The following is a 14332-nucleotide window of genomic DNA, read 5'->3' as shown; positions in this document are numbered from 1 at the left end:
CCTGTACACGCAGTATATTTTATTTTACTGTCACAGTCCTCTGAGATAACTCTTCCTAGTCTTCTTCAGTTTCTTAGTGAGGAAAGTGATGCTCAGAGCATTGTCTAAATTCACAAAGCCGATGAGTGTTGTTTTTTTTTTTTAATATATGAAATTTATTGTCAGATTGGTTTCCATACAACACCCAGTGCTCATCCCAAAATGTGCCCTCCTATTAACCATCACCCACCCTGCCCTCCCTCTCACCCCCCATCAACCCTCAGTTTGTTCTCAGTTTTTAACAGTCTCTTATGCTTTGGCTCTCTCCCACTCTAACCTCTTTTTTTTTTTTTCCCCTTCCCCTCCCCTATGGGATTCTGTTACGTTTCTCAGGATCCACATAAGAGTGAAACCATATGGTATCTGTCTTTCTCTGTATGGCTTATTTCACTTAGCATCACACTCTCCACTTCCATCCACGTTGCTACAAAAGGCCATAGTTCATTCTTTCTCATTGCCACGTAGTATTCCATTGTGTATATAAACCACAATTTCTTTATCCATTCATCAGTTGATGGACATTTAGGCTCTTTCCATAATTTGGCTATTGTTGAGAGTGCTGCTGTAAACATTGGGGTACAAGTGCCCCAATGCATCAGTACTCCTGTATCCCTTGGATAAATTCCTAGCAGTGCTATTGCTGGGTCATAGGGTAGGTCTATTTTTAATTTTCTGAGGAACCTCCACACTGCTTTCCAGAGCGGCTGCACCAATTTGCATTCCCACCAACAGTGCAAGAGGGTTCCCGTTTCTCCACATCCTCTCCAGCATCTATAGTCTCCTGATTTGTTCATTTTGGCCACTCTGCCTGGCGTGAGGTGATATCTGAGTGTGGTTTTGATTTGTATTTCCCTGATAAGGAGCGACGTTGAACATGTTTTCATGTGCCTGTTGGCCATCCGGATGTCTTCTTTAGAGAAGTGTCTATTCATGTTTTCTGCCCATTTCTTCACTGGGTTATTTGTTTTTCGGGTGTGGAGTTTGGTGAGCTCTTTATAGATTTTGGATACTAGCCCTTTGTCCGATATGTCATTTGCAAATATCTTTTCCCATTCCGTTGGTTGCCTTTTCGTTTTGTTGGTTGTTTCCTTTGCTGTGCAGAAGCTTTTTATCTTCATAAGGTCCCAGTAATTCACTTTTGCTTTTAATTCCCTTGCCTTTGGGGATGTGTCGAGTAAGAGATTGCTACGGCTGAGGTCAGAGAGGTCTTTTCCTGCTTTCTCCTCTAAGGTTTTGATGGTTTCCTGTCTCACATTCAGGTCCTTTATCCATGTTGAGTTTATTTTTGTGAATGGTGTGAGAAAGTGGTCTAGTTTCAACCTTCTGCATGTTGCTGTCCAGTTCTCCCAGCACCATTTGTTAAAGAGACTGTCTTTTTTCCATTGGATGTTCTTTCCTGCTTTGTCAAAGATGAGTTGGCCATACGTTTGTGAGTCTAGTTCTGGGGTTTCTATTCTATTCCATTGGTCTATGTGTCTGTTTTTGTGCCAAGCCGATGAGTGTTAAAGCCAAGAGTTGCACACGGATCTGTCAGACTGTGAGCCTGAGCTGTTAATCACCGAGCTTTGCCACTAGCAAAGTCCCCAGAACTCGAAAGTCCCTGGATTAATGTGTTTTCTCTCCTCTTCTCCTCCCCGCCCCTAGCTCTTCCCCACAAACCTCTGCGGACGGTAGTTTACGTCAATGGCACCTTCAGCCTTCAGTTCTTGAGCCTCCTTCATTTCTCCATACTTTACCACTGCCTGTTGCCCCTCAGCATTTAGCGGTGACGTTCTGAGAAGTAGGGCAGAGCGTGATGGAAAAGACAGACGGACATGGGTTCAGATCTTGGTGCTGAATCTTTTCAGCTGTGTTACTTGAGCAGGTGACTCAACTTTTCTGACCTCCTTCCATAAAACGGGGAAAATAAAGTCCAGCAGTGGTGACGGCCCTTCCTGCTGACAGGGCTGGCGGTGGGTGACGAACAGTCGTGTCCTACTCTGTGACCCAGCTTGGTGGGGAGGGGAGGCCAAGCGGGTGGAGTGGATGGTGGTAGATTTTAACAGGAATGGGAAGCAGCTGAGAGCCAACGGCCTGGCAGAGACAAGGGGAAGGGAAGTGCCAAAGGAGAGCTAGCTCAGTACGCTATTCACGGGGGCCCGCGGGACACTCCTGACCGAGGAGCCAACGTGTGATTCTACCACTTGAGACACAGCTTGGATGTAACCTGCTGCCTGTTCTTTGCCCATGGTCAAATCAAACAGCGTTGCAGGGCACGTAATAAAAAGTAAATTTCTCTTTCACGCCAGACCCTATGCCCCTGACCCAGAGGCAAACACTATTTTCCCGTATACCCTTCCAGAAATACCGGGCGGATGTCAAGGAATACAAACCTTTTTTTAATATATACAAACCACAATAGAATATACACTATTTTGCACTTTGCTTTTTCAACCTAACACATAATGGCCAACATTTTTTGAGTGCTTACTGTATGCCAAACATCATTCTAAACACGTCATATGTATTGACTCATTTAATCTTCACACAACCCTATGAAAAGTAGTTTTTACTTATTATCCCCATTTTAGGCTCAGAAATATTAAGTATTTCACTTCACGCCAAATGGCTAGTAGGTGGTAGAACCAAGATTTTCAAAAGGATACAATTTATATACCATACAGTTCAGCATTGTAATGTACAATTTAGTGAGCGTTAGTTTAGTCGTGTGATCATGACCACTATCTGATTCCAGAACACTTTTATCACCCCAAAAAGAAGCTGCATACTCATTAGCAGTCCCTCCCCGGTCCCCTGTCCCCCCAGTCTCTTCAGCCACCAATCTACTTTTCTGCCTGTACAGATTTCCCTGTTCTGGACATTTCATATAAATGGAATCATACAATCGGTGGCCTTCTATCACTGATTTCTGTCACTTAGCATAATGCTTTCAAACTTTATCCCTGCGGTACCGTGGATCAGTACTTAATTTCTTTTTATGGCTGAATAACATGCCATGTATGAATAGACCACACTGTGTTTATCCATCTACTGGCAGATGGACATTTGGGTTGCTATGAATAACACTGCTTCTATGAACATTCACATACAAGTTTTTGTGTGTGCATATTTTTTCTATTCTCTCGGGTATATACCCAGGAGTGGCATTGTTGGGTCATATGGTAACTCTGTCTAACTTCTTTAAAAAAAAGTTTTTTTAACGTTTAAAATTTTTTTTTAAGTTTATTTATTCATTTCAAGAGAGACAGAGAGAGCAAGCAGGGGAGGGACAGAGAGAGAGGGAGAGAGAGGGAATCCCAAGCAGGCTCTGCACTGTCACCATAGAACCCAATGCAGAGCTCGAACTCACGAAACATGAGACCATGACCTGAGCTGAAACCAGGAGTTGGACGCTTAACTGACTGAGCCACCCAGATGCCCCCCAATTTTTTTTTAACATTTATTCACTTTTGAGAGAAAGAGAGAGAGAGATAGAGTGTGAGCAGGGGAGGGGCAGAAGCGAGGGGGACACAGAATCCAAAGCAGGCTCCAGGCTCTGAGCTGTCAACACAGAGCCCGACGTGGGGCTCAAACCCATGAACTGAGAGATTATGACCTGAACCAAAGTCATGTGCTTAACTGACTGAGCTACCCAGCTGCCCCGTTTTTGTTTTTTCTATTCTTAGTAGAAATAGGACAACTTTTGAGGTTCTTAGTCTTTTGCTTATAATTCGTTTGTAGAAGTTCAATTCTTTGTCATATGTTTGGCAAAAATGTTTAGTATTTAATCTTTTTACTTTAATGATGGTATCTTGTGTGAGAAAATGTAATTTGGGGGGAGAAACTTATAATTTTTTAAGAGCCATATTTATTGGTCTTCTGTTTTATGGTTTCTTGATTTCATTTCTTATTAAGAAAGATCTTTATCACTCTACACTTATATGAGATATTCTCCCAATTTTTCCCCAATATTTTTATATTATCACCTATTCGCAATACAAAAACGTTACTCACATAACCGAACGTCACCAGGGGTCACTCTGCTCCTTTGAATTTAGCCAAAGATCGGCTCAAGCATTTGTTACAGGATTTGTTTGCAGCCCAGTCCTCTCCCCAAATGTCCGTGAACTTGGGGGGCTTACTGGCACCCAGCCCCTCTTCTGTCCTGCATGTGCTGTGCACCGACCACATGGGCCCAAATGTGCAACCCCCCTCTTCCCTTCACTTTCGAAAAATCGCCCACACAGGCCTGTGTGTGTGTCGAGCAGACAGAAGGTATCACTAAGTTTAAAGAGGTGAGAATAAGGGAGACCTCATCACAGTGGGGCCAAGAACAGTGAGTTGCTCTTAGAAACCTTTTAGTTGCCCCACCAGTTGGACCCACCCTCCACTTTCCTCTCTTTTCTTTTTGAGAGAGAGAGAGAGAGAGAGAGAGAGAGAGAGAGAGGCACGAGTGCAAGTGGGGGAGGAGCAGAGAGAGGGGAACAGAGGATCCCAAGCAGGCTCTGTGCTGACAGCAGCGAGCCTGATGGGGGGCTTGAACTCAGAAACCGTGAGATCGTGACCCAAGCCAAAGTCAGACGCTTACCCAACTGAGCCACCCAGGCGCCCCTGTCCATGAGTCATCGAGAACGCTAAGGATGTTTAGGTTGGAGAAGGCAACAATAAGAGAAGATCAAGGGCTCTCCTCAGATATTTTAAGGACTATTCCATAACACGTGGTTCTGGAGGAAGATCGGTTAGAATTACAGAGAGTCAGATTTTTATCTCGGGTAAGAAAGAACTTCCTCAGGGTCCAAGTTGTCATTTTAAACCAGCTTTACCACCTGGCTCTGCGGCAGACTGTCTGCAGGGCTTGTTCCAGCTCTGACTCTCAGACCTCTTGAAACTCATTCCTCTTGGCAGGTCTCTGATGCCAACCCTTCACCCTAGCCCCTACTCTGCTTTCTCCCTGCCCCTTGGATCTGACGTCTCAGAACCTCTCTCCTCTTGCACACTGGCCCGCCTTTGCCCGGTGCTGTGGCTAGGACCAGCCCTTCGCACTCCCGTCCCCAGGTCTCGGTACCCAAGGCCCCTCCCCTGCCTCCTCCCTGCGAGGAGAAATCAGGTCCTTACCAACCGTGGAACTGGATGCTTCTGAGGGTAATATATTCCTTGTTTCCAGAGTTAGGGAAGCAAAAATGGACCATTCCCTGTTGCTAATATTATCAAAAGAAGGTATATTCGTTGGAATTCTTTGCTTATAAGTGCCAAAATCCGGCCTTGGCCACCGTGAGCAAAGACTAGAAGAACATCGAGTAGCTAGAAAGTCTGAAGTGAGTCCAGGGACCGGGAGAAGAATCATGGCCCTTCCAACCCTTGAACCATCTCTTCAAGGTAACATGTCTGGAACGGGTGAGCCCCCATGTGTTTCCAGTCTACGGTTTACCCCAGTCAAGACTCAAAATCCCAGGAGCGGGAATTTTGACTGACCAAGCTTATTGCACGTGCCCTGGTTCTAGCTGGGTGGGTGAGAGGCAGGCTCTGGAAGAAGCTGTGAAACCTCTGAAGACCCCCCTGATGGCCCTGCTAGTGGCCTTCACAGGGGAGCAAGAATTTTTTAAAACAATTTTTTAATGTTTATTTATTGTTTATTTATTTTTGAGAGACAGAGAGAGAGACAGAGAGAGAGACAGAGAGAGAGAGAGAGAGAGAGCGAGCAAGCAGGGGAGGGGCAGAGAGAAAGGGAGACACAGAATTTGAAGCAGGCTCCAGGCTCTGCACTGTCAGCATGGAGCCCGAAATGGGGCTCGAACTCATGCACTGAGCGATCATGACCTGAGCCGGTCATATGCTTCACCCACTGAGCCACCCAGGCGCCCTGGGGGAGCAAGACTTTTGGCTTAAAGTCCCCACAAGCCTGAAGGCAGTGGAGGGCAGGTGAACTCCCTCCAGTGCAAGAATCGGGGGCTGTCAGGAAGGGAGGGTGGATTCTGGGCAGACAAAAGAACAAGTTTAGGATAAATGGGGAACGAGATTAGTGGACCCTGGGTCCACTTTGGAATCTTCTAGACTGTGGGAAACAATTTGTTTTTCACCAAACAAGTTCACTAAAGCAAAATGACCGCTTATCTGCCATCACCATCATTTCATAGAAGGAAGGTTATTAATACAAAAAAGCGGAAAAGGCAATCTCAGAATAAAAGAACGTCCTTAAAGTGAATACACTCACTTTAAGTCAGATTTACGACAATATTTTTTTTTTCCTTCTTGCCCTCATTTCACTGGAGACCAGTGAACACAGACTTGCCCCCTCGTAGGCCGTAGGGTTTAGGAGTCTTGGGCTAAGTGATGTGCAGTTTCCTTACTAGCCCCAAGTTTCTGTGATCCCAGTGGGATCTTGCTGTTGAACAGTGATTCTCCATAGGGGCTGGGGAGGGGCAAGTTTGCCCCCTGGGAGACTTGGCCCCTGCCTGGAGACATTTCCAGTTGTCACAGCTGGGAGTAAAGGAGGAGATGGCATCCTACTGGCATCTAGAAACCAGGGATGCCGCCCAGCTTCCTACTATGCACGGGACAGCTCCCACCACCATCAGCTTTCTGGCCCAAGATGTCGAATGACGAGGTTCAGAGACTGTTATAGACAGAAGAAACATCTCAGGAAGCAATTCAAATCCAAAAAGGCTTAGAGAAGAGTGCACTCAGATGTCGTCACAGCCCTTATGCAGGAGGCAGAGTTTTTTAGTTAAATTATAACTCCTTCTTTAAATTTTTTTTTTAACGTTTATTTATTTTTGAGACAGAGAGAGACAGAGCATGAACGGGGGAGGGTCAGAGAGAGAGGGAGACACAGAATCGGAAGCAGGCTCCAGGCTCTGAGCCATCAGCCCAGAGCCCGACGCGGGGCCCGAACTCATCACAGACCGCGAGATCGTGACCTGAGCTGAAGTCGGACGCTTAACCGACTGAGCCACCCAGGCACCCCATATAACTCCTTCTTTAAATAAAATGTATTGCTTCTTTAACCCAACACCCCCCAACCACTGCAGAGACCTCTTAACCACTCCTCACATCCCCTCTCACCCACTGCAGGAGTTTCTCTGCATTGCACTCCTAGGGATCTGCGGAAAAATTAGTCCGATTACGTTGAGCCCCAGCTCAAACCTTCTGGTGGCTTCTATCACACTTACAAAAGATTGTGGTTCCTTACCTTTTCACAGACCACTTCATGGAAAAGATCCCTCTCCTCCCCCGTCTCCCTTCCCACCACCCTCCACCCTTTGCCCCACTTCTTTTTTTTTCTTTTTCTTTTCTTTTTTTTTTTTTAAAGATTTTAAGTAATCCCTATACTCAGTGTGGACTCGAACCCACAACCCTGAGATCCGGGGTCAAGAGTCACATGCCAAGCGCCCCGCCTGCTTGATCCTTATCTGAAGCACTTATTATTCCATAATGTCATGTTATTCTTTTATTTGTTGGTTTGTTGATTGTCTTTGTCTCAACTGTAATGCAAGCTCCATTAGAATTTGTCTTCTCGGCTGAATCCCCAGCACCTAAAACAGTGTATACACGTGGTAGGGACCCAATAAATATTTGCCGAATGAATCGTTACCATTTTGGTAACTATGCTTCCATTCTCCTGTCTATCTTTTTTTTTTTTTTTTTAACTGATTTATTTCATAGAAAAGATACAGGGGCACCTGGGTGACTCAGTTGGTTAAGTGTCCAACTCTTGATTTCAGCTCAGATCATGATCCCACCATCATGGGCTCAAGTCCTGTGTCGGGCTCTGTGCTGAGCATGGAACCTGCTGGAGAGTCTCTCTCTCTCCCTCCGCCCCTCTCCCCAACTTGCACTCTTTAAAATAAATAAACAGGGGCGCCTGGGTGGCTCAGTCGGTTAAGCGGCCGACTTCGGCTCAGGTCATGATCTCACAGTCCGTGAGTTCGAGCCCCGCGTCGGGCTCTGTGCTGACAGCTCAGAGCCTGGAGCCTGTTTCGGATTCTGTCTCCCTCTCTCTGCCCCTACCCCATTCATGCTCTGTCTCTCTCTGTCTCAAAAATAAATAAACGTTAAAAAAAAATTTAAAAAAAAAAATAAATAAAATAAAATAAAATAAATAAATAGACATTAAAAAAAAAAAAGAAAATACATAATACCATCTACCCAATTTTGCCTCTTGATTTTTAAAAATTTTATTTTAGAGACAGAGAGCACGTAAGCAGAGTAGAGGGGCAGAGAATCTCCGCACTGAGTGTGGAGCCTGACACGGGGCTCAATCCCACGACCCTGAGATCATGACCCGAGCCTAAATTGAGAGTCAGATGCTCAGCTGACTGAGCCACCGAGGCACCCTGCATCTTGGGTTTTTTTTTTTTTTAATTTTTTTAAATGTTTATTTATTTTTTGAGAGAGAGACAGAGCACAAGAGGGGGAAGAGCAGAGAGAGAGGGAGGCACAGAATCCGAAGCAGTCTCCAGGCTCTGAGCTGTCAGCACAGAGCCTGATGTGGGGCTCAAACTCATGAACCGCGAGATCATGACCTGAGCTGAAGTCGGACGCTTAACCAACTAAGCCACCCAGGCGCCCCGGTGCATCTTGATTTTTTAATCTTCTATCAGATATGAAACAGTTCCTTAGTATTGACTCTTCATAAACATTTTAATAGTGGCATAACTATTTCTTGGGGTAGAGACACCAACATCTTCTTGAACACTCAGTTTATTCTGATCTTTTGCCGTTGTAAATATCTATCTGATTTAGTACTTAAATCTTTTTTTTTCTTTAATTGGTGTAATTTCTTTAGGATGGCATCCTAAAACTGGAGTTACTGGACAAAGAATAGGATGAGTACCTTTACATTTCTTAATACAGGCTGTAAAAATGACAATATCTTATTTTTCCCTCTCTCTTTCCTATTCAGTCTTACCCAGCCTGCAAAAGCCCCGAGCTGACTTTGAACTTCTTCAACATTTACGGGAAGAGCCCTCTGATTGTGCACTTCCTCCAGAACCACGCCAGTCTGCAGCAGCACGGCAAAGACGTGTTGATAGTCAGAAGGGAAAAAACCAAGAGCATCCCATATCCTTTCCTCCAGTGGGCAGGGCTCACGTTACGCCAGACCCCTGCTTCTCCCAGAAGCAAGGGTGTGGAGAGGTACCCAGCCCTGAGCACAGTGCTTGGCGCATAGTAGGTGCCCGTCAAGGGTAGCCATTGATAGGAGCCTAAGGGTCGTTTTAGTTCCAAATCTGCCTCATGAGCTAGCCGTGTAGGATCCTGGGCAAGTTAAATTTCCCTGTGTGCAAAATCTCTTCCTGTCTACCAGGGTGAATGCTAACTAGGTGTTCAAACATATTTTGGAGCTCAGTAATGCCTCCCAGAGGCTCACTGACCCTAGAGTGTGTATCAATCAGGATTTTGGGTCCAGGTATGGGTTTGTTCTAACCTCCTCCTCACACACACACCCCTCCTCCAGGCTCATCAGCAAATCCCCGGCCCTGTTGGCATTTATCTTAAAGATTGGGGAACCGGCTCAGATCTTAAGAAAACAGATGTGACATGTTGGTGTCCTGAGTCCTAGCAAGCAGTTTGCCATAGGGGGTCAGAACAGGGAATCCGATAAACCTGGACTCAAGATAACAACCCAACTGTTGACCAGCTGAGTGACCTTAGACAAGTCTCAGCTTCTCTCTTAGCCTCGTTTTTTTTTGTTTGTTTGTTTGTTTTTTGTTTTTTTTTTTTCCATCTATAAAATAGGATAACAACACCTGCCTTCTAGGGCTGTTATGCAGAATACAGGCACAACAGCCCTACAGGCTTACCGTAGTGCCTGGCAGGTAACAAGTGCTTGAATGTTACCTGTCAATACACCGTTTCCCAGCAGGAAGAGCTTCCAGAATGGACTGGGCAGCACTTGCCCGGTAGAGCTCATATCCCCAAATGTATTTATATGCCTATAGGCAGAGAATAATAGCTCACATTTCATAGCACTTTATTATTCATAGAACACTTTCCCATGTGTCACCTCTTTGCTCAGTAGACAGTGGAATGCAGCGGAAGGAGCCTGGGCTGGGGACACACAGCCCCAGATTTGAGTCCCAACTCAGCAAGCCGCCGGCCTTAAGGTCTCGTGTGCACAGTTTAACCTCTGAGCTCAGTGTCTTGATCAGCTCCTTCCTCAAATAGGGATAATCATACCAAACCAATAGAGTTGTGACCAGGATTCTGTGGTAGATGGCTGGCTCTAAATAGGTAATAACTATCGTCATTATTATTAACATCATCTAAGGTAGGAATGATTATCCCTATTTTACAGAGGAGAAAATGGAGACGTAGACAATGACTTATCTTGACTTGAGATCCCAAACTTGTGAGATGCTGATGGATCCAGAAGGGGTAGAGAGGGAGGGGGAGGCACAGAGGTGGGGGAGGCACAGAGGATTTTTTCAACGTACACACATGATATAGAGGATGAGCCCTTGGGACGGAAAGGAAAGGAAAGTTGGAATCCCTTCCTCTTGGCCACTGTGACAATAGAGTAAGAATTGTATTTATGTGTTTATTTTTCGCTGAAGCGTAGCTGGCTTACAATACTGTAATGGTTTCGTGTGTGCAACACAGTGACTTGACAATTCTATACATTATGAAGCACCTCCCACAATAAGTGTAGTTACCATCTGTCACCATACAGAGTGGGAATTTTAGATGGCAGTCCCAAGAAAGCATTTCCTATCGCTTCTCGGCCTTTTGGCTAAGATCAAGTGAAGAAAGCATCTCCTAGCCTTTCCACCAGCGGGAGGAGAGAAGGGCTTTATTGGGGAGGATAGCCTCTTGCCTTCCAAAGTAGGCCATGGTCAAAGAGCAGGAGTCATTTCCTGCTCAGATTCCAGTGGTCTGGTCCAGAAGCAGGTCATTTTCCCCACTCTGCCTTCTCACCACCCCGCCCTCCCGGCCCGGCCATGCACGAGGCCATCCCGCTGATCAGGCTCAGAGTCCATAATACCAACTGGCAGTGTGGCAGTTTCCTTGACGGCTGAAGGCACTGAGTCCATCCTGACGTACGCCGAGGTCATCGAACTGACCCTGATCAACATGAAGAAGCGGAAGGAAAACCTTCGCGAGCTGAACTGGCTCCACTGGAATGAATGGAGTTATTTTCATGAATACCTAAAGGCACTACAAGAAAACTTCCTCAGGTATTTAAGGGCTTTAGGGCAGGGGCATTGTTTGAGCACCTGTCTGTTGTCACACGTGGCCGGTTTTAATTGGAGGCCTAGCCCTGGGACTATCTTTTTTTTAAGTTTATTTATTTTGAGAGAGAGAGAGAGGGAGTGGGGAGGTGGGCCAGAAAGGGAGAGAGAGAGAGAATCCCAAGCAGGAGCAGGCTGCGAGCTGTCAGTGCAGAGCCCAACGCAAGGCTTGATCCCACGAACTGTGAGATTATGACGTGAGCCGGAATCTAGAGTCGGATGCTTAACCGACTGAGCCACCAGGTGCCACTAGCCCTGGGACTCTCTTAAGCACATTCAGCTTTCTTGTGGTTAGAATGTAAACCCCAGAAAAACAGAGACCGGATCTTGCCTTGAAAGTTATTTTTTTCTTAAACTACAGCATCATTTATGTTCAGTGAGAAGAAACAAACAGACCTGGAAAAGCACCTGGCCAACATTTTTCTAGAAAAAGACCTAGTCTTTTCTCCTGGGTCCGTAGAGGTGTATCTCTAAACAATCTAGTTTACAATCTAAACAATCTGTCAACCTAGTTTTTAGACTTTTTTTCCTGCCTAGCAGTGCATTATGGATATTTTCCTGTGCCTCCAGCCATTTGCAATATTTTTAATTTATTTAGAAAATGTTCAGACCTTCCAGAAATGTTAAAAGAACAGTGCAGTGAACATTGTATGCCCTCACTGTGTTCACCAGTTTTTCACATTTTGCCACATTTTCTTTCTCTCTCTAGTAATTAGGTCAAATTCATTTCCCCAGTGGTGCCCAGAATATCCTTTTTGGTCCTACTTTGACTGCTTCCCAGTCAAAGATTGGGAATTATAATTTTTGTGATATCACTTTGGTGTCTTTTAATCTATACCGGTGCTCTTCCTCCATCTTTGTTATGATTCCCTGAATCAATTATTACATTATTAGTTTCTTATGACATAGATTTTTTTGAAAGACTCAAGCCACATTCTGGATTTTTCTGATTATTCCTTCAGGGTATCATTTATTCCAATATATCCTATATTTATTAAAAAAATTTTTTTTCATGTTTATTTTATTTTTGAGAGAGAGAGAGAGAGAGAGAGAGAGAGAGAGCCTGAGTGGGGGAAGGGCAGAGAGAGGGAGACACAGAATCAGAAGCAGGCTCCAGGCTCTGAGCTGTCAGCCCAGAGCCCGACGTGGGGCTCGAACTCAGAAATGGCGAGATGGTGACCTAGGCTGAAGTCAGATGCTTAACCCACCCAGGCGCCCCTATCCTGTATTTCTTGTAGATGGGACATTGGGGCTATCCTAGGTGCTTGATAGGATTCAGATAAGATCTATTTGCCAAGAACACCTCATAGACAATGTTGTGAATACACACTGCACAACACCGGGGGACACTCGGTGTCAGGTCAGCCAGACCTGTGGTCTCTGCCAGGCCTCTCCACCGTAGACTCCATTTTTGTGTCGTTAGTCTGTAATAAGCGACGTGATTCCTTGAGACTGGATGAATAGGTTCTCCCCACATCTTCGCCCAGTGGTTTTAGCATCCCTGGATGGTCTTTGCCCGAATCAGTTCTTATATTTGGGTTTGCAAAAGGGCCATCTTCCGCCTCCACCATCCCCTCCCCATTTAATAGCTGGCACTTCTCTGTAAAGAAGAGATCACCTTCTTTCGCTCCTTGTGTCTCTCCCTCTCGTGTCTTCTTCGCCCGCTCCCGTAACTCTTTCACAGGGACATCCTGGCCACAAAGGAAGCTTAGGAAACATCTGGCAAAGAGAAATTAGATGTCCATGACTGGACCAGAGCAGGACCCGCTGGGCACTTCATTACCCAAAATAACACTGGATTCAGGGAGCAAGGGAGAGAAAGAGAGAATGGCTGTTGGCTAGGCAGCTATCTGTATCTGCCATAATAGGAGAGAAAGACAACTATGAACACATAGGTAACTACTTCAGATACCAAGTGATATAGTGGCGTTAGTTTCAAAACATGATCCACGCACACTCACAAAAAACCCGGTAAACACCAGAACCACAAAAATGCAGTTCAGCCTAAATGTTCACCAAAAGGTGATTGGTTAACAAGCTGTCATATGTGCATATCTGCAGCCAGGAAAAATGGCACTGTGAATTTAATGCTCTTATTTCATAAGGAAGGATGGTCACAACATATTATTGAGACCAAAAAAAAAAAAAAAAAATCAGGATGTGGGGTGCCTGGGTGGCTCAGTCAGTTGAACGTCTGACTCTTGATTTCAGCTCAGATCATGATCCCAGGGTCATGGGATCAAGCCCCGTGTCAGGCTCAGCACTAAGCATGGAGTCTGCTTAAGATTGTCTGTCTGTCTCTCTTTCTCAAAAAAAAAAAAAAAGATAGTTAAAAAAAATCAGCCTGTAAAATAGTGTGTGTGATAGACACAGTTATTTATCCCCATTTTACAGAAGTCGAGGTCAAGGACAGAACCTTAGAGGGCCATCACATATATGGGGAGGACAAAATATGGGGCAGAGGAGGAGTGGCCAGAAGGAAAGGAGAGCCTGTAGGCCAAGATGCACCAACCATGAGGCCAAGGCAAGAAAGGGTTAAGGGAAGCCGTGATCAGCAGTGGGCGTGCCAGCTGGAGAAGCCTGGGGCTGAGACAAGTTTGGTGATTAGGTAGAGGGTGGTCTTAGCAGGGCTGAAGCCGGACACCACAGTCTGGGACCTTAGGGGCAAGGTGTGGACCCCCAGGGGTGAAGGAGACCACTAAGAAGCAGAAGGAACAAAATTCTGTACCAAAAAGGGCAAGGTTGGATGGTGAGTAACAGGGCTGTTTAAATGTAAAGTGGTTCCGACTTCAGCCAGGTCACGATCTCGCGGTCCGTGAGTTCGAGCCCCGCGTCAGGCTCTGGGCTGATGGCTCCGAGCCTGGAGCCTGTTTCCGATTCTGTGTCTCCCTCTCTCTCTGCCCCTCCCCTGTTCATGCTCTGTCTCTCTCTGTCCCAAAAATAAATAAAAAACGTTGAAAAAAAAAATTTAAATGTAAAGTGGAAGATACAAGCCTGTGTGAAGGGGGAGAGATGGGAGTTGCAGGTGAGGGAGGAGAGGGTCAGGATGGGGAAGCGAGGGGACCCGGAAACGCTCTCCAGGACTT

At 45.7% G+C, this 14332-nt stretch overlaps 1 protein-coding gene across 4 annotated transcripts in view; it reads left to right on the top strand.

The window, feature by feature from the left end:
• FAM227A (family with sequence similarity 227 member A) overlaps nucleotides 1–14332 on the top strand; it is a 70930-nt gene that overhangs the window by 38632 nt on the left and 17966 nt on the right. For all 4 annotated transcript variants that reach the window (XM_053894817.1, XM_053894815.1, XM_053894813.1 and 1 more), the window contains 2 exons: nucleotides 8921–9078; nucleotides 11040–11192. In XM_053894817.1, coding sequence (XP_053750792.1) covers nucleotides 8921–9078; nucleotides 11040–11192 — 311 coding nt within the window. The remainder of the gene's footprint in view (nucleotides 1–8920; nucleotides 9079–11039; nucleotides 11193–14332) is intronic.

Source organism: Panthera pardus, unplaced genomic scaffold, assembly GCF_024362965.1.
Source record: "Panthera pardus isolate Hobbes unplaced genomic scaffold, ASM2436296v1 HiC_scaffold_6, whole genome shotgun sequence".
NCBI classification, from domain to species: Eukaryota; Metazoa; Chordata; class Mammalia; order Carnivora; family Felidae; genus Panthera; species Panthera pardus.
This window is presented reverse-complemented; position numbering and strand designations above follow the sequence as displayed.